The 23572-nt window shown below is 36.5% G+C and overlaps 1 protein-coding gene across 1 annotated transcript in view; it reads right to left on the bottom strand.

Annotated features, from left to right (window-relative positions):
- The window catches only part of TRAPPC9 (trafficking protein particle complex subunit 9), a 994996-nt gene that overhangs the window by 775721 nt on the left and 195703 nt on the right, over positions 1-23572 (bottom strand). Inside the window, 1 exon segment of the mRNA XM_043975265.1 lies at positions 2388-2514. Within this exon segment, the coding sequence (XP_043831200.1) occupies positions 2388-2514 (127 nt within the window).

The raw sequence follows: 23572 nt of genomic DNA, 5'->3' as shown, positions 1-23572 counted from the left end.
TTTGCTTCACTCCTGATCTTATTGGAAAGGACTCTACTTTATCTCCATAACATATTTGCAATGTAAAAAATGGATCCATTTATTCCTATGTTTCCTAGTGTTTTTCAAAGAAATGGGTGTCGTATTTTGTCAAAGCTTTGTTTGCATCTATTCATGATTTTTGTTGCTGTTGTTATTATTATTATTATTATTATTATATTAAAGTAGTAGATGTTTATAGTTTTCTAATATTAAACTAACCCTATAGTCCTAGAATAAAGACTAGTATATAATCTTTGTGATAGGATAATGTAGCCTCTTTGCTAATATTTTATTTAAATTTTTGCAACAATATTCATTTGGGATATTAGTCTACAGTTTTCTTTCTCTATTTTAAGAGTTTACTTGGGGGAGACCAGTACATGTAAAAATATATACAGAACGTAAATATATTACTAAAATATAAGTTACTAAATACAAATATATTGTTGTTGTTTGTCCTTCATTCTCAAAGAGGACCATGACATTGGGAGGTGATGTCATGACTTGAAGTGAACTGGATTCAAGTGAGGGAGAGCTGGGCAAGTCACCAACTTCACTCTCTCCTGTAAAGTCATCTAGGTCCATCCAGTGGCAAGATATATATCAGGCCAACTGCAGATGGCCCTGGATGTTTAAGGCAATTGGGGTTAAGTGACTTGCCCAAAGTCACACAGCTAGTCTTAGATGAGATTTGAACTCAGATCCTCCCAACTTCAATGCCAGTGCTCTATCCACTGCTACGTAGCTTCCCCAAATATAAATATATACAGAGTAATTAAATTCTAGGTAGTTTGGAAGGGAGGGCACTAGCAGTGATTTGATTTATCCATTGTCAAATAATCTATATATGCCAGAGACAGGACCTGAATGCAGGTCTTCCTGACTGTAAGGCTAACTGTCTATCTATTTTATCACAATACCTCTGATTTATGATAAGAGGAGGTAGGTATTTAACAACTACCTATTTAATTTAAGTGAATGGCAGAAGACAGAGATAAGGGATAAAAGATCTAGTTTGGAAAGAAAAATTTAAGAATCAGCTTAGAAATGATGACTGCAGTCAGGAGAGAAGATAGGCTCTCCAAAGGAATAAGCATAAGGGAAAAACAAGAAGAGAACAATGAGATGTACATGGTAATAGAGAAATAAGAAATAAATCCTGGAGGGAAAAAAAAAGCCTAGGAAAAAGGAATCCAAGAGGTAGAAGAACAATGATGAGGGCAAAGCTTTATGGAAGCATACGAAGGGAACAGTTTAAAGGGGTAAATAGTGACCCAGACTGTCAAACAGGGTCAAAGATATAAGAAGTGAGAAAAACAATTTAATAAGTAATGAAAATGATAACCTTCAGTGCTGGCAGTGGGGAAGCCAGAAGCTAGAATGAAAAGTGCTCAGGATGGACAGAACAAGTGGTAATGACATTCAGAAAGTGTAAATAGCACACCTATACTAGTTATTGACTCATTAAAAGTAGGAAGGATAAGGTCAATAAAAAGTTTCATCAAGGTAAGGAGACTTACACATATTCATGAATAGAGAGAAAATGGCTGAGAGGGAAAGACTGATGCTTTTATAAGAGAAAAATAAGAGTTGAATGATATCCCCCAAGGTACTGGTCAAGGAGTCAGGAAATCTGGATTCCTGTAATAAGCTTTGCCTCTAATGAATTATATGAACCTGGAGAAGTAGATTTTAGATCTCAGTTTATTCAATGGTAGAATAGAGGTAATTTCAGCAATAAAACTCTAAGAATCTATGAAGTTCAAAGGGATGGAGTGAATAATACATCTCATAAAAGGTTAAAGGATATGAAGAAATCCAAACTATAAAGAGTCATATTAAAAACTGATCCAAATTTAAATTTCTCTCTTACATCTCATCTTTCAAAAATAAATCCTATCACTTCTCTCTCCCCTCCCCAATTCCAATCAATTGTACAAAGTCTACCAGACTTACCTTTCTTATGAGCCAGTCATATTACTCCTCTTCTCAAAATCAAAGCCTTCTGTATTGTCTGAGCTTACCAGCCTGACATTCAAGACCCTCCACAATCTGGCAGCATTTTTTAAGCCTTGACCCATATAATACCCCACCATGAATTCTGTGTTCCTGTCAAATGTAATAACTTGTCCCACCCATTTACACACCACACACTCTCTTAAAACTACAAGGCAGGGGGCGGCTAGATAGCACAGTGGATAAAGCACCGGCCCTGGATTCAGGAGTACCTGAGTTCAAATCCAGCCTCAGACACTTGACACTTACTAGCTGTGTGACCCTGGGCAAGTCACTTAACCCCCATTGCCCTGCAAAAAAAAAAAAACAAAAAAAAAAAACAAAAAAACTACAAGGCAAAGGGTCCTTACCATTAATGGTAATCTGCCCTGTACTCCGAGGGACACCAACCAGTGTCACTGGATAAAGTCCAGATTCAGCAGGGAGAGAAAGAGCTGCAGGAAGAGATTCGAATTCCACTCCACTTGTGAGGAGACCCTAAAACAGAGAAAATTATGTAAACAAACAGAGACAATGCTTATACCAATTATTTTGTTTTACATAGAGTCTAATGGTAAGAGGATTTATTATAGCTGAAGATTTGTCAAAAGGTGGAAAAAAATAATAAACTGATGGAATATTTTCACAAGTACCCACCATGATTAATGAGTAACAATAAGAGCTAGCATTTCTATAACACCTTAAGTGGTTTTTTTATCATTTTTAAGATACTTTTAACCGAGGCGAAAATTATGATTAACACAAAATAATCCTTTCATCCTCACCCATCTTTGCCTGCTGACAGCCTAAACACTCTACCATTCTCTCAAGCTAGTATCATGTATTCTCCCTCCCTTTCACAGTTAAACTCTTAGGAAAGGTTGTCTATACTTGTGGTCTGTTTTCTCACTGACCATTCATTTCTCAAGTCCATGCAATGAGTTTTCCATCCCCACACTCCTCAGCTAACACTACTCTCTCTATGAAGTTAACAATGATTTCTTAGTTGCTAAATCCAATGGCCTTTTTTTCATCTTTTATCCTCTTTGCCTTCCTGTAGCAGTTGGCACTGTGAACTACTTTATTCCCTATGGATAGCCTTCCCTGCATCTCCTCCTCTAAAAACAATCCTTCTCAATTTCCACTGAAGACACTCCATCCCATATCCCGCCTCCAATGCATAGATGAACCCCAGAGCTCCATCCTGGACATCCTATTCTGTTCTCTCTCATTCATCATCTTCCCTCATCTCTATGCAAATGACTCTGAAATCTGCACAACCATCTCTCAAATTTCTCCTGAGTTCTAGTTTCCTATCTCTGATACCTGAGTGACATATCCACATGGATGTCCCATAGGCATCTCAAATACAATATCCTTAAAACAAACCTTATCTTTCCCCTTTAAATTACCCCCTCCTCCTAATTTCTCTATTTCTGTAGAGGATACTATGACACAGGCTCATAATCTACTAGTTAGTGTCCACTCTTCATTCTCATATAATCGTTAAACTAATTAATTGTTAAGTCTTGCCAATTCTACTACCACAATATCTCTCACAAACACATCTCTCTCCACTTACACATTTTCTTATAACCTTTCATCTAGACTATTAACCTCCTAATTGTAGTCCTTGAACTCAGCCACTTTCTTGTCCAAACTATCTTCACAGCTCAAAAACTGATATTCTTTTTTTTTTTTTTTAAGTGAGGCAATTGGGGTTAAGTGACTTGCCCAGGGTCACACAGCTAGTAAGTGTTAAGTGTCTGAGGCCGGATTTGAACTCAAGTACTCCTGACTCCAAGGTTGATGCTCTATCCACTGTGCCACCTAGCTGCCCATAAACCAATATTCTTAAAGCAAAATTCTGGGCAAATAGTTGGCTGAGGTCTCTGACACTGGAGAAGCTGAGACTGGCATATCACTTGAGTTAGGGAGTAGAGGGCTAGGAAGGAGAACCAGGCTGTCAAAGGAGGAATGAATTTGCCAGAGTCATAAATGGAACAGGTAAAAGTTTCTGTTCAGATCAGGATTGGGGTCAGCCCATCAGCAGCCCCTACATTTCAGCCTACAGACCCAATCTACCCCCCCCCCAAAAGAGGCACACAGTTTTCCACTCCTCAACTGAGAAGCTTAAGTAGTTCTGTTACATTTAAGAAAAAATATATGCTCTTCTATTGACATTTAAATCCCTTCACAATCAAGGTTCAATCTGTCTTTCCAGGCATATCACATATTATTCACCCTTACACACTACACTCTAGCAAAACTGACCTGTACGTGACTTTCCAAATCATGGTGTTACCTGTAAATTACATGCCATCTCACACCTCTACACAGTATCACAGATTGCACCCCACTCCTAGAATGTTCTCCCTCAACTCTGTCTCTTGGAAGGCCTGGTTCTCTTCCAAACTTAGCTCGAGCTCTAAATCTAATAGGACTTTTTTGAGTCTCCCAGCTGTTAGTGCCATATCCAGAAATTATTTTGTTTATTTCATCTCTCTCTTTATCTGTATATGTTATACCCTATGCCCCACTCACCTATCCAATCAAATATAACCTTCTTGAGAGCAGTGAAAAGTTTTTTGACTTATCACAGTGTCTGCCCATTAGTAGGTTCTTAATAAATGCTTCTAAGCTGACTTAAATCCTTCAAGGTTCAAATAAAATTCTTTTTCCTCCACAACAACTTCCTTAGAGTTGTAGCAAATGTTAGAGGTAGGAGGGAACTAGATATCTGCCCAAATAGCCTCAAATCCTTAGAGTTATAGAAAGAGCCCTAAGAAGTAAAGAGGCAGGGGCAGCTAGGTGGTGCAGTGGATAGAGCACCGGCCCTGGAGTCAGGAGTACCTGAGTTCGAATCCAGCCTCAGACACTTAACACTAGCTGTGTGACCCTGGGCAAGTCACTTAACCCCAATTGCCTCACTAAAAAAAAAAAAAAGAAGAAGAAAAAGTAAAGAGGCTTGTCCAAAATCCCAGAGAGAGTTAGCTGTAGAGCCAAGATAGAGTTCTCCAAATAATCATATTCTACTCATTTTTCTATTAGACCACAGTGGTTCTTGATTCCTTAACAGCTAGAAATGATCTTTCCCTCCACTAATCTCAAAGCACTTTATATTCCTTATATGAACTCATCATATTCTAATTTACTTATATTTATTTGTATCCATATAGTATGTCCCCTTTTAGTCTATAAACCCACTGAAGATGGAGATCATGTCTTTATTTTTGTATAAACATAAGTGCCAAGCAACTTATTCATAGAAAACATTTTATAAGTTTTTTGTTGAATAAATAAAAGGAACAATTTCATCTTAATATTAAAGCAATTTTTTTTTTACCAAACTAGTATCATCAATAAGGCAAAAGTGATTTTTTTCCTGTGCTTAAAAACGCCACCAAACAGGGAAGGAAAGAAAATTATCCCACATAACTTAAATGTCACATTATTAAATTATTTCCCGTCCCCACAAATTAAATATTAGCTCTTGCATTTTTGTGTTTGTATCCCCACTACACTGAGTGCCTGGAATAGAAAAGGCAGGCACTTAATAAATTCCTGTGGTGTGGTATATAATTTGATGTAATCTATACCCTTTGATATATGATATGATATATGACTCCTCATTTATCCTCCTACAAGGGTCTAGATCAGAGATCTACCATCTCCAACCCTCCCATCAGCCACCCTTTCCTTCTCCCTCTCTCTCTTATATTGCTAAAGACTGTGTACACAAATGAATGAATAAGTTATCTACTGCAATGTGTCCTCAAAAATACCCTTCAGAGAACACTAAATCCTAAATCCTCAGTAGTGGTTCCATTGTTTCTCCTTTCTTTAGGAAAAACAACTACTGATTCTCTCTGTGGCATCTAAGTGGTTCGTGAGTGAGCTAAAATCTTATGTTGTGGGGGCAGCTAGGTGGCACAGTGGATAAAGTACCAGCCCTGGATTCAGGAAGACTTGATTTCAAATCCAGCCTCTTGCTAGCTGTGTGACCTCAGGCAAGTCACTTAACCCTCTTTGCCCCACCAAAAAAATTTTTTTTAAATATTATGTTGTTCTGGTTCCTCTTTCTACCTCCCATTATGTTGCTGTCCTTCATACTCAAAAAGAACCAAAATGACATCACAATGTCAGGGTCAACATACAGTGTGTCTGACTGTGACTGAATCTACCACAGGAAACATTTGGGATAGAGATATCTAAATTAACACACCTCATATTTCTTTTAAACTACTGAAATTCTGCTTTCCTCTTAGAGTACAGGATGGTTCTGTCAGTGTCTCCTATGTCTTACAATTAATATCAAAGTTCATCATAGAGACCTTGAGAGTATCCTTATATCACTTCTTCTGACCTCTGTGAGAATATTTGCCTCATGTGAGTTCTCCATAAAATAGTCTTTTAGGCAAACTTAAAATAATATTGGCATCCAAACAATGTGGTCAGCTCATCTGAATTGTACTCTGAAGTCACCCCCTTCAAGTTTGTATAGTCAGTTGTTCAGATGTTTTAGTTGTGTCCAACTCTTTGTGACCCCACGTGGGGTTTTCCTGGCCAAGATACTGGAGTAGTTTGCCATTTCATTCTCCAGTTCACTTTACAGATGAGGAAACTGAGGCAAAGAGAGTTAAGTGAGTTGCCCAGGGTCACACAGCTAACAAGTGCCTAAGGACAGATTTGAACTCAGAAAGATGAGTCTTCCTGAGGCAGCTAGGTGGCGCAGTAGATAAAGCATTGGCCTTGGATTCAGGAGTACCTGAGTTCAAATCCGGCCTCAGACACTTGACACTTACTAGCTGTGTGACCCTGGGCAAGTCACTTAACCCCCATTGCCCCGCCAAAAAAAAAAAAAAAGATGAGTCTTCCTGACTCCAAGTCTGGAACTCTATCCACTGTGCCATCTAGATCCATCAAGTAGCCAATATAAAGTAACAATAGCAGGAAGATAGCAAAGGGGAACCTAAAAGTCATAGACAAACTGTCCCAAAGATCAAAGGAGAATAATTTGCAAAATGTAGCATTTATTTACTAAAAACACATCCTGAGACTATGCGCTAAATCAAGGGCAGACAGACTTGCTGTCAGAGTCAGAGCCTTTGGTCCTATACTATGAAAACCTCAGATAAGCTTCAGGCATATGCATTAAACAAGCAGGACACCAAATGTGGATCCATTAATGAACTAACCCCAAGGTGGTATGGGTAAGAGTTAGTCAGTCCCCTACCAAAATCCTATAATAATGAGATCCCAGATTCCTGCCCCCCACCATTCTCCATCTCCAACTAGGTCCATGCTGTCAAGTTCTTCCAACTCTAATTCATGGTTACATGAGTGACTCTCTGTGCCTCTTTGCCTCTCCATTCTCTTCTCCACATGCCTGCCTGCCATCTGCCTCCATACCCCCTTTCACACTGTACATTCTGTGCTTGTTTGCCCCTGCACCTACTGTGCTTTATTAAAGGGTGGTGAAAACATTATTCCCCACTGCCATCACAATCTTCCCCTTTGAGTATGCAAAGAACTCCACGTGCCTGTCTCCATTTCGTAATTCCACAAATTAATTAGCAATTCAATGAGGAATCCAAAGTTATAGCAGCTTGAATTTAGATAATGCTTTGTCCCTGGGAATCCCCAACTTGTTGTTCCTTTAAGCCTTAAGGTAGAGAAAAAAGCAATGAAGGAAAGTGGTATGGATGATGAAATTCTTGAGCTTGGAGTTCTACGTGGAATAATGTCGTTTAGTCATTTACAGTCATCCACTGTGCCACCTAGCTGCCCAGTTTAGAAGAAAATGCACAACTGCCCAAAAATACTATTTGGATACATGGAGAACTCATTGACCAATTTAGATTTCTTAAAAACAGAGAAAACAGAAATAAGAGCAAGTAATAGAGGTTGAATATAAAAGAGTGGCACAGTTCTGTAATGATGTCAAGATCTATAGCTAAAGGTTACATAGAGGTTATGATAGAATATAAAGCAAGCACCTTCAATTACATAAAGTTGAGAATTTGCATGACAAAATCATTACACCTAGTATTAGAAAAGAAGTCATTAACTGGAGAAAACATGGCAAAATCTGTGAAAAGGTGAGATATCCAAGACATATAGTGAAATGATGCAATTATATCAAACAAGAGCCATCCCCTAAGGGTTAAACAATCATATGATATAAACAAGTAGTTTTTTTTTAAAATGAGCAAGCTAGTGACAGCGATTTGAAAGGAAAACAATTTGCGATTATATTTTAGAAGTCACTAAACTATGCATACATTTTCATTCTGCAAAAACACTATTAGGTATATATTCCAAGGAGGTAGAAGACAGGAGGAAAGGTCCAATAAACAGGCCTTCCACACATGGTGGGGGTTGTGAGTATGGCACCCCCATGATCTGGAAAATCCAAAGTTTTTTGGCCTTCCCTTCATACCAGAGAAATCTAAATTTTTTATTTTTTCTTTTATGGGGTGTTTTCAGTACCTTATTGTAAAATTTGAGTTGACATTATACAATGTTATACATATATTTTGTGAATTTCTAAACTTTTTCTATATCTGCTAGCCTTCATATCTGTGGTTTTCACAAAACTCCCCAAAAATTCCCATTTAATTTCTTATACTAGTGATATATCAAAACTACAATGGGGAATGTGGAAGGGATAACTATCAAAATAGAATTATGGGGGCAGCTAGGTGGCACAGTGGATAAAGCACTGGCCCTGGATTCAGGAGGACCTGAGTTCAAATCTGGCCTCAGACACTTAACATGTACTAGCTGTGTAACCCTGGGCAAGTCCCTTAACCCCAATTGCCTCACCAAAAAAAAAAAAAAAAGAGAGATTTATAGCAGCATTTTTAAAGTAACTAAGAATTCAAAGGAAATTGGGTATTCATTGATTAGGGAAGATGTACACAAAAAATGGGGTACATGAATAATGCTATAGCAATATAATATTGTAAAGTAAGAGATAATTAATATGAAGACTTAAGAGAAGGTTTGGAAGACTTAAATGAACTTATGCAGTGGCAAGGAAAAAGGATTAGGTGAAAAATTATGAACACAGTAAATAATCATGACTTCACAAGACTGAAAATGAAGCATGCCCCCCCCACACCCATTGGCAAAGAGTCGGTAGGCAGGTAGGGAATAAGACAAACATTTTCAACCATGGCCAAAGAGATGATTTGTTTTACTTGACTATATTATGCAAGTGAGGATTATTTTATGGGATTGTGGAAATACCTGGGTCTGACTGCAACTCCACAAGACCAGGTAAAGCCTCGGGCCAAAAAAATATATATATATATTTATGTATGTATGTATGTATTTGGCCATACTCCTATAGGAGTACCATGGGGAAATTAAACATGAGATATAACATGAAAAGGCTAGGGAAAAAAGAATGGTAAAGAAAATGAACTGAGAGTGAAAAACTTCACTCAAGAAATGAATACCCTTAAAATTAAAATGAGTCAGGCAGAAAACAATGATTCAACAACACAATAAGAAGTAACAAAACAAAGCCAAATTTTTAAAAATTTATACATTTTAAGAAATGTAATAACAGAAACAACTGATTTGGATAACAAATTAAAAGGAAGGAATCTAAGAATTCTCATATTCTTTAAAAATCATGATCAGGGAGACATCCAGATCCTATATTGTAGAAAATTAGGAATAAAAATTAACCCAAATTCTTAGAACTAGAGGGCAAAGTGAAAATAAAAACAGTCTAACAGCCATCTCCAAAGAGAAACACTAAAATAAAAATTCTCAGAAATATGGCCAAAATCTAGAGCTTCCAGGAAAAATTAAAAAATACTCAAAGAAACCAAAAAGAAATTCAAATACCATGGAGCCATAATATGGATCACATAAGACAGCATCTGCCACTATAAAGAAGAGAGCTTAGAATGGAATATTCCAAAAGGAAAGAGATAGAGGATTTCAGCCAATAATAATCTACAAGGCAAAACTGAATATAATCCTACAGAGGGGAAAATAGATTTTAGTGGAAGAAAGGATTTTTAAGCATTCCTGATGAAAAGATCAGAACTGAATAGAAATTTGGAAATGGAAAAAGAGATATCAAAAGAAATATAAAAAGGTACATGTATTGGGGGCAGCTAGGCAGCTTAGTGAATAAAGCACCAGCCCTGGATTCAGGAAGGCCTGAGTTCAAATTCAGCCTCAGACACTTAACACTTACTAGTTGTGTGACCCTGGGCAAGTCATAAACCTCCAGTGTACCACCAAAAAAAAAAAAGTACATGTATTTTTGCCATATAAATATTTTTATTTTCCAGTTACATGTAGAGATCATTTTCAACATTTGTTTTTATAAAATTTCTTGTTTCAAATTTTTCTCCCTCCCTCCCCTCCCTCCCCCGCTCCCCAAGACAGCAAGTTATCTGATATAGGTTATATATGTAGTCACATTAAACATATTTCTGCATTAATCATGTAATAAGAAAAGAATCAGAGCAAAAAGGAAAAACCTCAAAAAAAGAAAACAACAAAAACAATAGAAATAATATGGTTCAATCTGCATCAATAGTTCTTTTTTTTTCTGGATTGGGAGAGCATTTTCCTTCATGAATCCTTTGGAACTATCTTGGACCATTGTATTGCTGAGAAGAATCAAGTCTATCACAGTTGATCAACACACAATATTGTTGATACTGTGTACAATGTTCTCCTGGTTCTGCTCATCTCACTCATCATCAGTTCATATAAGTCCTTCCAGGTTTCTCTGAAATCCACCTGCTCATCATGTACATGTATTTTTATAATTGAAAGTTAATATGTGGAAATGAATTGTTTACTCATTAATGGATAGACATGAAACAAATGTTTTAAGAATTCTAATATCATTAAGTCTAATAGAGAAAAATAAAATGATAGGGTTTCTATGAGGGGTTTTGTTCCATATAATGGTTTTAGGAGAAAAAAAAATTTTAAAGGACAGGTGACATACTACTGGAGAGGAAAGGAGAAAGAAGGGAAAGGAAATCATAATGAGGTTTATAATATGAAGAATATATAATCATAGAGGAGGAGGGAGAAGGAAAGGACATTCCATAATTCTCACTTTTATCTGAATCAGATAAAGGAAGACTGAATACAATTATACACTGAGAGGCCTCAGTATAGAAACATATTAACTCAAAAGAGAAATTGGAAGAGACAAGGGCAAGGGAAGAGGGGGACATCTAAGAGGGAAAACAGGATAGATAAATGAACAGTCACAAGCAAAACAATCTCAAATATTGGAAAGAACATGAAGGAATGATTAAAAGAAAGAAAAATGAGTCATTACCAAAAAATATAGAAAAGCAAAACTATTAAACATATCATTTACTAATCATAATTCAATAAAATGTTATGTTCAAAAAATATTATGTTCTTTAAGAACTTAAAAATAAATGAAGACTATCATGGCTCTAGAGAACAAATGGGTCAAAGAACAAATTTTAGAAACAATAGAAATTTTTACTTTAAAAATGGCAATGAGGGGGCAGCTAGGTGGCACAGTGGATAAAGGGATAAAGCACTGGCCCTGGATTCAGCAGGACCTGAATTCAAATTTGGCTTCAGACACTTGACACTTACTAGCTGTGTGACCCTGGGCAAGTCACTTAACCCTCATTGCTCTGCAAAAAACAAAAAAATGGCAAAGAGACAACAGACTAAAACTTATGGGATGCAGCTAAAGCAGTTCACAGGGAAAATTTTATACCTCTAAACCCCTGGTTCCCAAACTGTACACTATTGTCCCAAGGGACCAAAGTGAATTCACAGGGGCACTTTGGGATATATTAAACAAAGGAAATACAGCAATACTCAACATCTGTCAAACATTGCCAGGCAGGATTATATTCTTGTTTGTGACATCATATCTTTCTTTTTTTTTTTTTTTTGCAGGGCAATGGGGGTTAAGTGACTTGCCCAAGGTCACACAGCTAGTAAGTGTCAAGTGTCTGAGGCCGGATTTGAACTCAGGAACTCCTGAATCCAGGGCCGGTGCTTTATCCACTGCGCCACCTAGCCGCCCCATCATATCTTTCAAAACTGAATTTTCAGCAGTTACTGGACTGCTGTAATAAAAAGCCAATACCATCTGAAAATCAATGTGAAACAGGAAATGAGGATGGGGTGACCAATCTGATTCCAAGGTTTGAGAAAGTACACAGTGCTCAACAGGTGCAAATATCTCACTACTAAAGTAATTGTGGTTATTTAAGAATGAAATAAAATTAATTTCTTCTTTCAATTTACATTTTTCAAATGACCACTAACTTAGTGCATAAATACTTAGTAAGCTGTTTGAACCTAACAATTAGGAAATGGAACTGTTAGGTATTTCTCTTGGCCTAAGGGCACCAAGAAAAATTTACTGAGACACTAAGAGCACTGTGAACTCCCTAGAGGTGCCATGAAAAAATTAAAAATTTACTAACACTAAGGATACCACAAACTGGGAAAGTTTAGAAATCTTTAGTTTGGGGAAGCTCTAAATGTTTCATCAACAAAAGAAACACCACAAATCAGTAAGTTTGGCATGCAATTTTTAAAACCTGAACATCCAAAAATTTGAAATCACCAATTAATAATGAAATCGAAAATCTAAAATTAAAGAAAAATTTGTTAACTGACATCAAAAAGACGATTAAATTGATAAATAAAACTAAAAGCTGACTTTTAAAAAATTGAACTAAGATAAATATTTTAAAATGGAAAGAAAAATCAAATTATTCATAACAAATGCGAAAAAGGAAAATTTAACAAGAATTGAAAAGGAAATTATTAGAAACCATTTTTTTTCTAATTGTATGTTAACAAGACTGATGACTTGTAGGAAATAAATGAACACTTGCAAAAATATATATAATACTCAGCTTACCAAAAGAAGAAATCAACTATAAGCCAATGCTAGGGAAAAAAAACTGAACAAGCCACAAATGACATAAAACCAAAGACAAAAATCTCTAGGACCAGATGGATTCATAAGTGAAATCTATCAAACATTCAAAAACAACAAATTTCAATATTACATTAACTTAGCAGCAAAAAAGGTACTCTTCTAATCTCTATGATACAAATATTGTCTTTATACCTAAATCAAGGAAAGACAAAGCCAAGAAAGAAATCTATCAGATATTTATATCCAGAATGAACATTGATGTTAAAAAGTCTTAAATAAACTATTAGCAAGTAAGCAAAAACAAAATATTAGAAAGATCATACACCATGACCAGGCTGTGTTTATAGAGTTAGTTCCAAATAAGCTTATAAATATAATAAATCATGTTAATAATATAATACCTTTAGTATTTAGTAGAAAACTTCTTGAGTACAGCGACTACTCCTGATCCTTTGTATCTACCATAACACTTAGCAAAGCATTATACACACACACAGGATGCTGAATTAATATTTGTCACTTGATTTAATTCTAGGAGATAATTGATCACTGAAACGGAAATCAAGAGGCTTGGGTTCTAGTCTAAACTCATTCAACTGCTTGCTGAGTGACTCTAGGCAGGTTACTTGGCCTAAACCTGACCACATAATCTCTGAAATCCTTTGCAGCTTTAACATTCAATTAACCTGTGAATTCTATGAATTTATAAACCAGAAATAATCTACAGGTTGACTTTTCAGTCCTACCATCTTAGTTCATTCTCTTGAACAGGGCATAGCTAACAAGATAAGATATATATATATAAAGGCAAATGATAAAGCACTATATAAATGTCAGCTCTGATGATTTTTATTGCATCTACTTTCTGGAATTCAATGAGCTCAGATGCAAAAATAAACATTTTTTTCATTTCAAGAAATAATAATTCACATATATGTGAATTTATGGCTACAAGAAGTACTTTCCTCACAACAACACTATGAGGTCAGGGTCAAATGAATTAATGATTGTTTTACATTTTATAGTTAAGGGAAATGAGGCTTACAGAGATTAAATTACTTATCTGGGGTCACACAACTATTGTGTTATCAAACCACAATCCCAACCTAAGTACAATTCTATTTCCACTCTCCCAGAGCCCAGCTTCTAGGAATACTGGACTATTCACCAAGATCACATCCTGCCCTTTTGAACATCTGTGCACTTGCTCATAGCATACCATGTAAACTGTCACATACCTCTCCCACATGTCTGCCTGTCAGGGGCAACATCATTTTTTCAGCTTTCTATCCTCTGAACCTAGTACTGTGACTTATAAATAGAAGTTGCTTTTAAAATATTTGTTCATCTCTGATCTGCTATACTGATTCTAAACTATAACACTGCCTCAGAGCCAAAAATGTATGTTGGCGTGCCCCCAAATCAGTATGCAAACTATTTTTCCTCCCTGGACCCCGATTTCCTAATCTGTAAAACGGGAGATGGGGGGACTGGCTGTGGGGAGGAAGGACTAGATGATCTCTAAATTTTGTTTTAAAAAAAAAACCTTCACCATTTTATGATGTAAGGGAGAGGCAGCAAGGAAGTAGTGAAAAAAAGTGCTGAGCTTGGAATCAAGAGAGACCTGAGTTCAAATCCTACACCTAGCCATTATCTATGTAACTACAGGCAAATTGCCAAACTTCACTGAGCTGAAAAAATGATGCTGCCCCTGTCCCTAGGTACCCTTGAAATCTTACACTGGAGTAAGTCCTGATATAGGGGAAAGAGATGACTGAAATTAGAAGATATAGGTTCAGATCCCACCTCTCATGCTTAGTACTGGTGACCTCGAGCCAACCCTTTCATCTCCCTCAGGTTCAGTTTCCTCATACGTTATCTAATTTGATTAATTATTAACCTCCCCTTTTATCCTCCTTGGGAGATGAAGGTAAGTATTTACCAAATAAAGCTGTTGTGGGAATCAACTATGTAAAGCTTAATACTTTATATATGTCAGCTATTATGATGATTACAGTCTTTTGATTCAAAGAAACTAATATAATTCCAGGAATGCTAAAATCACTCTGTGAATGTTAACTGAATGAACAAGTGATACTTATGATGGAGCCACTGACAAATTATCCAGAAGACACACACTATATAAAAGAAATTGATTTTTAAGGAAAACATAATTAGGACAAGCTTTCTTATGTATTATGTCAACTAAAGATTAGGCCTATCAAAATTGTTGTTGTTGCTGTTCCTCCTTGTGTTCTCAAAGAGAACCAGTGATTTTCAATTGGACTGAAGTGAGGCAGAGCTCTCTCCTCCACTCATCAAAGCTTAGTTGCAAGACAAAAGTCAGGATGACTAGTGATGACCCAGGATGCAGTGGATGACTGTGGTATCGTGGACGTCTGACCAAGCTCTAAGTGCTCCACAGCACCTGCTTCAGCTGTCAAAAGTCGAGATAACTTACAATGGCTCAGGATGCAGTGGGTGACTTTGGCCTTTCCCAGGTTTCAGTCTGGCTGAGGCAACACCCATTTAGTGACTAAGGGCTAGCTTTTGCTTAACAAACACAAAAGTAATGGAAGTTGTAGAGTTGTTATCAGTCCGATACAAGGAAAACCTTCTAACAATTAAAGTTGCCCCAAAATAGAATGAGTTGTCTCAGAAGTTGGGGCCTTGATGACTTTTCAAGTCCTTCCAAACCCAACAGTCTACAATGTAAACTGTCACAGTAGCCAAATTGCTCAATTACTTAAACTTCAGGTAAACATTTTATTTCATTTATTCTCCACCACAGGATAAGTCTGACCAGTTCTCACTTTGAAAGTTCATGTATATTAAAAACAGGTGAAAATTCAGAATAATAATGATAGCTAGCATTTATATAACACTTTAATGTTTGCAAAGCACTTTATAAATATTATCTCTTTTGATTTTGTTGTTTATTGAGTGTGAGCAAAAATTCTATGTGGTATTGCTGACATAATATTTCATTTCTTAGTAAGACAGAGCCTTATGGTGAATTTCATGAGACCATATCAAAAACAAGAGCCCATTTCCACAAAAATTATTCCAGAAAATGTTGCTTCTTTTTCTGTTTTAGTCACAGACATTTGAGCATAAAATTCAAGCCTTTGAAAGGAACCGGGATGCCATTTAACTAGATAAAGGGTGCCCTCAACAGCTGGCAGAGTGGTACCACTGCTTGGCTTGCTGCTTTATTTGTTAGACAGGTTTCCTTGGATTCCTTTTTGTTTTTTTTCAACTAGACTGGAACCATTTCTATGAAAAAAAAAAAGCACATATATTCATTCCCCTTTAGGAAAAGGGGAAAGGTCAACTCTATCTGACAATTTTAAATTTAACAACCAAGTTCAAAGGGTTCAAATATGAAAATAAAAGCACTTCTGTGAATATCAAGGAGGCATCTAAAGGGTATTCTTTTATCCCTTCCTCCTGCTTTTCATTCATATCACAGGTCCCTCAAGCAAGAGGCTGACTTTCAAAAGGAGAAAAATTTCCTCTAGTAAAACTGAATTTTAAAAATGAAAAATCTGCAAAATCATTCCTGAAGCAAGATTCTGTTTACTTGGAAAAATAAAATTGTGATGAGCAATACAAGAATCATAGAAGGTTCAGCTAAAAGGGACTTTAGAAATCATCTAGATTTCTCCTTTTTTATAGATGAGGAAAGTGAGGCTTAAAGGAGAAATTATCTCCACCCAATAAATGGAGACTCCAGGTCAGACCATCTGATTCTTAGGCCAGTGCTGTTTCCAATCCTTCCATGCTCCCTTTCCTATTCCATAGTGCACAAGCCTTACAGACAATATAACAAATAGATGATTTCACTTACTGGCACATAGTAGGCATTTAATAAATATTTGTTGATTAATTAATTATTAAAATTACCCCCCTGATTAAAAATTTATAAAGTTAAACTGCTACAAACACTGAGAGAATACTTGCTGACTATACACTGCTATACTCATCATTATTTGTTAGAATTATGGAGCACAAAATACAATCGCTACTTTGTTTGATGTAACTTGTACAATTTTTGGACCTAAAGTATTCTAGATAACATCTAGCCTGCCCCCCACTCATTTTGCCAATAAAGAAACAAACCCTGGAAGTAAAGTGACTTGCCCAAACTCATCCAATGAGCCAGAGCTTAACCTACAAGACAGTTTAGGAGAGTGTAATGCACAGCACATTCAGAGTCAAAAGATTTGATTTTAAATCTTAACATCTACCATTGATTACCCATGGTGGTTCCATTTTCTCAATTGTAAAATGAAAGGACTGACTCTCTAAGCATCCTGTTTATCTCTAAATAGTATATAATCCTAGAACCAAAGCCAGTTGGCATTACAATACATATACACATTTTATATGTACACAGATGCTATCAAACCAAGTTGCTAAGTCCTCATGAACCACTGCCCCATCACGAAAGACACCTCATCTTAATAAGCACACCTTTGTCTATTTTGCTTTTTCTATCATAGGACAAATTTCATATGAACCACAAAAAGACACTGGCTATGCATTAAAGTGAATTATACTGTGGATAACCCACAATCATAAACAATGCATTATGCAAATATCACAAATGCTCGGCTCATCAGGGAGCTGTACATTTTGGATTATCATTGACTTAGCTCCCTAACCCATAAACCAGAGGCATCAAGGTATTAAAAAAAAAAAAAAATAGAAAAGTGAAAAAAGTTGTCTCCCCCATGTGGTAAAAAAAGGGATGTCTTTTCTATGAAGGTAGAAACTACATGCTATTATACCCAGAAAGAGAGAAATCATTTGCATTTTCTTGTTTAACCTATTTCTACTGGCAATTACTTTGAAGTGTTGCAATTTCAAAATTTTCAGCACAAATTAATAAATATACTCACAGCTGTAAGAAATGACGAGCAGGATGGGTTCAGAAAAACCTAGAAAGATTTATATGATCTGATACAAAGTGAAGTGAACAGAAATAGGAGAACACTGAACGCAGTTAACAGCAATATTGTATGATGATCAATGGTGAATGACTTAGCTATTCTCCAAAATACAATCGCATGACAATTCCAAAGAACTTATGATGAAAAATACTATCCAAATCCAGAGAAAGAACTGAGGGAATCTGAATGCAGATTGAAACATACCATTTGTTATGTTCTTTCTTTTTCTTTTTTCATTTGTTTTCTTTCACAACATGGCTAACATAGAAATACATTTTGCAGAACTACACATGTATAATCTATATCAAATTGCTTGTCTTCTCAAGGAGTGGGAAGGAAGGGAAGGATGGAAAAAACTTGGAACTCAAAATTTTAAAAAACAAATTGGGTGGGGGGAGGGGGATCTTTTGCATTATTTCCACCACGTAATTAATTCCTTGTTTGTAACATGTTCCAGCCACCTCATGCCCCGCCCCATGTATCTCCCTTTTGCTCTTCATCTTCAGCTCTTCAAAGATTATAGTATTCCATAACTCATAACCATATAACATCCCCAAAAGAACACTAGTATTAAAAATGTGGGTAGAAATCTATTTCAGGGAAGCTGAGATTTTTTTTAAAAAGCACTGCAATTTCTTTAAGGCAATCTAGCTCACTCTATTCTACCTATTTAGTTCTGGACCTACATCACTATTCATTTGTAGTGACTGTCCACACTACAAATGTTGATGGACAAGCTCTATCTATCCTTCTATGTAGCAAAGTTTAGTCATCCTCTTAGTCTTTCCTGTGTGGGGAGAGTTAAACCAACCTCTTTGCAGTGATCATGGATCTCATTTGGGAGACTGTGGTTTGATGAAATCTGCACAATGTCACCTACAAACAGAAACATCAAGAGGACCATACCACATATAGAGAATGCATCTTCAACTCAGATCCTGCACTGAACTCTGTGACAGTAGTGAACATCTTTGATGTCTTCCTTGCTATTAATAATCAGTAGGGAGTTAGGGTTCTTTCTCTTGTTTTAACTTGCAGTTAATTTTCTTTGAAATATTAAATATTTGAAAATATTCAATGTTGGAAAAAAGCCTTCAAACAAGAAAGCCTTTAAAATGGAATTCTGCTCTACTGAATCAATTGGGGTTTTTTCTGGTCAACAAATGATAAGTAGGATCTTGTATTATCTATATATTTGAATCAACTGTATGATGGTAAAGATGTGGTCTATTGTGGAATATCATTTCTAAAAAGCTGCTTGTGCCTTGGTGATACTCTTATTAAGCACACCTTCAATCATGCATAGATCATTCTCATAAAATTTTACATAGATGGAAAAGCAGACATCGTGTTAGGTTAGTCATTCATGAATCAACTATCTCTAAACAGATCATTCATTTATCAGAGCAAAGATTAAAACTAGTGAAAAGGGAGCAGCTAGGTGGCACAGTGGATAAAACGCTGGCCCTGGATTCAGGAGGACCTGAGTTCAAGTCTGGCCTCAGATACTTGACACTTACTAGCTGTGTGACCCTGGGCAAGTCACTTAACTCTCATTGCCCCACCCAAAAAAACCTGCATTAAGGTTTTTTAAAATAAACCTAGAAAAACTAGTGAAAAAAATAGAATAAAAATGAGAAAAAGATATGGCTTACAATGAAAACAATTCAACTTGACCTGTTTAAACAAATGACTGAAATACTGAAAAATGGGAAAGAGAGAAAAGGACACCCATACTGATTATAATAATTTTGTAAAAAAAAAAAATTTAACTGATATAAATTAAATTTCACAACATGGGGAATAAAATATCCTAAGAATAATCTCAGTCTGAAAATATTTGATCTACTTGCTACAGCAATGATCTGGCAGCTGAAAGCGACTTGGGTTGAAACAACAAATTCATTTGTAAAATATTACAGCAAAGATTAGGAAATGATTAGGCACAGTTATCACATCATAAAAGAACAAAAAAGCAGTTAAAGAATGAACAACTTTAAAGACAATTTGGTGAACACCCTAAGTAAAGTTATCCGCAAAGCATTCAAGCAAGAAACTAAATGGGAAAAAACAAACAGATAAAAGACAGAAGAGATCTATCAACTATCTTAGAGCCTCCATTTTGAGATCCCTGGATCAAAGCACTGGGTATGCTTCTTAAGGAAACATAAGTGATACTGAAGAAAACAAGATGAAAAAAGAAGCTAGACTAGACCATAATTATATAAAGGAGGCCTGAGGTTGAAGCAAGATAATTTTTAGGGCATTTGCAAAAGATCAATTCTCCAGATCTCTGAAGAAGGGGAAGTAGTCAAAGGCATGCAGAAAAAAACCCACATATCTGATTTTTCTTTTTTAAAAAATAACAAAGGATATCAATAAATATTGACTCATAGGCACAAAGTGAGTACCCAATAAATGTTAGCTAAAATAAATAAAAATTAAATAATCCAATAAAAAGTACATTTATTTTTTTCAATTACATGTAGGAACTCAAAATTCTTATAGTGAACTTATAATGACATCTGTAATTAGTAGCATCTATCTGGATATCTTTTTAATTATATATTAATAATAATTATTATTCAACATAACATATTTATATAAGACAGTAAATTTTTACAAGCACTTTCATCCCACATTCATACTCAAAATATCCTGGTAAAGTAGTTGGCACAGACATTAATATCCTCTTCTCATAGATGAGTAAACTAAGGACCAGGGATGCAAAGTACTTTGTCCAAAGTAACTCAATTGTAGTGCTCTCGTCATCACACAACCTTTCTTCCAACCACAAAGATTCAAAAGTTCTTTAACCAATTTCTTCTTTAAAAGTAACTTAATTATACCATAAATTTAGTAAGGAAAGTATTTTAATATGGGGCAAAATTAAACTTGACCCCTGACCAGGTCAAAGAAGCACAAATCTGAAATTAGTAATCTCAGAATGATGTGACTCAAGTACGTTAGAGAGGTTTCATAGTATGCTCACAGCTGCAGGGACGAATATTTCATTTACCCAAGAATATAAAAATCATCTTGCACAGTGTTTACTGAACAATATAATCAGGCTTTGTAACTATAAATACTAATTCCAGTTCAGCCAATACTTGCTCTGTAACCTTGGGCAAATAATTTCTGTCTTAGATTTAATCAGCATGTAACCATGTGGCTAACCCTCAAACATCCATGTGAAAAGAGAAAGAAGCATAGGCCCAATAAATGAAGTACTAAAATGCTATACACCAAACACAATCAGGGATTTCAAAATCTTGAGTATGACAAGTATGATAAGATACAAACACAGGAAGACATGGTAAATTAGACAGATTGATCTGGATTCAAATCCCAGCTCTGCTACCATATCACAGTGAGGTCCAGCTCTGCTACCATATCACAGTGAGGTCCTTAAAAACTCATTTTCCCTTCTCTTTTGCTGTTCAGTCATTTCAGTCGTATCTGACTCTTTTTGTGCCTCCATTTGGGGTTTTCTGGGAAAAGATACTGGAGCAATTTGCCATTTCCTTCTCCAGCTCATTTTATAGATGAGGAACTGAGGCAAACAGGGTGAGGTGACTTGCCCAGGGTCACACAGCTACTAAGTATCTGAGGCTGGATTTGAACTCAGGAAAATGAGTCTTTCTGACTCCAAACGCAGCACTCTATCCACTATGCCACCTGTAGCTGCCCTTCCCTTCTCTAGGTCTCAGTTAATTCATCTGTAACATGATGGAGTCAGACTATAACATTTCCAAGATCTCAACTATAATGTTCTATGTTCAAATCAACAAGCCAAGGAATACACCCATAGAGAGATCCAACATCCCTTGCTCCTCTCCAGCCCAGAGCCAAGAAGCCTGGCTCCAAAGTCTTATTCCCTCCATCAACAAACTGAGATACACAGGGGGGCTAATATATCTTGTAGAAGCATACACCAAAAATCCAAATTTCTGAATTCTGTCTATAACAAGATTAATTCTGCATTAAAAAAAAAACAACTTTAGGTCTGTTGAAGAAGCGCACCCTAGAAATACAGCTCCTGTAGGACTGTCACCCAATACTCCCAGTCTTACCACATCAGAGGTGTGAGCAGAATGCATTCTCTCCTGACAAATCCTAGCCCCATGCAACATTATCCAGATTGCCCTACAGGCCCACTAAGACGACCTCATTCACCTAGAACTTGACATTTGACATTAGGAATGCCTGCATTTGAATCCCTCCTCAGACTCTTATTATTTACTACTTTATGACCCTGGACAAGCCTTCAATACTTCTGGGCCTCGGTTTCCACATCTGTAAAAGCAGGGCATCAGGCTTATTGGTCTCTAAAGTCCCTTCTAGCTCTAAATCAATGATCTTATGAATAGTCTGCTCATTGCCTTAGAACCCTCTACTTTATGACTAAATTCCCCTATATCTTAAGCTGTTTGATAAAAATTCCTCAGACTTTACCTTAATAAAAATAAAACTGTCTATCCCTACAGGAATCCTTGTTTCTCCTTGAAACCCTCCATAATAGTGACTGCTCCTCCCACTCCTCCAGACTAGCAGGTCAACGAGAAAGAATAGGAATACACCTAGGTCTCCACTGCCACTTCTATCAGCATCTCCCAGTGACCTTTGTTGAGCTTTGTCTTATCCACCTGTAGGATTATCTCCCACCAGGGCCTAGGAGACCATGATAGGAATTAGAAAGACAAATTACAAAATCATATTCTACCAAATATCAGCGATACTGTTGATACTTTAGTGATACTAAAACGATGTCTCCTAAATCTTAGCCATTGCTCTGTCCAATACACTGTAATAACTTTATACTAATCTGAAAGGTTCAATTAGAAGAAAGCCTAATTAACAAGTATTTATTTAATGAGGAGAGAGTGAGATGTTGGTGACTTGGCACAGCCCTCCCTCACTTAAAGCCAACTCCCTGCAAGTCATGACATCACCTCCCAATGTCATGGTCCTCTTCAAGAACGAAGGACAAACAACAAAAAAACAATCACCACCACCACCACCACCACCACCACCACCACCAAAAACTATCCGCCAGGCATTGTACCAATTTCAGGGTATATAAAGACCCAAACGAAAAATTTCCTGCCCTCAGACTTCTTTCTGTCAGTGAAAAACATAATACAAAACATGTATATATAAAGCACACACAAAGCAATTTCATGGGACTCTAACAGGTATGGGGATTGTGAACGGCTTCATGTCACATGTACCATAAGGGAGGTAGGGATTTTACTAGGTAGGAGGGAAAACACTGCCTTGTAGGTATGAGATACATCCTGAGCGAGGCATGGAGGCAGGGGGTGCTATGTAACACGTGAGGAACAGCAAAGACAATTCAGCTACATTACAGAGTGTGTGAAGGTGATTCATGCATAGTAAATAGTAGGCTGTAGTTGAATGTTAAAGAGCTTTAAATGCCAATCCAAGGAGCTTCTATTTCTTCTAAAAAACCAAAGAGAACCATGGGAGCTTTTTTAATTGGGTGAGTAACATGATCTTTGGCACCTCTGAGGATAGTCTGGATAAGGAAGAGAATTGGTGCAAAGAGATCCATTGGGAAGCTATTGTAGTAGCACAGACAAGAAATAATAAAAGGCCTGAAACAGGCTGCTTATGATGAGTAGAAAAAAGGGAAAATGTTGAG

Source organism: Dromiciops gliroides, chromosome 1, assembly GCF_019393635.1.
Source record: "Dromiciops gliroides isolate mDroGli1 chromosome 1, mDroGli1.pri, whole genome shotgun sequence".
Classification (NCBI taxonomy): domain Eukaryota; kingdom Metazoa; phylum Chordata; class Mammalia; order Microbiotheria; family Microbiotheriidae; genus Dromiciops; species Dromiciops gliroides.
This window is presented reverse-complemented; position numbering and strand designations above follow the sequence as displayed.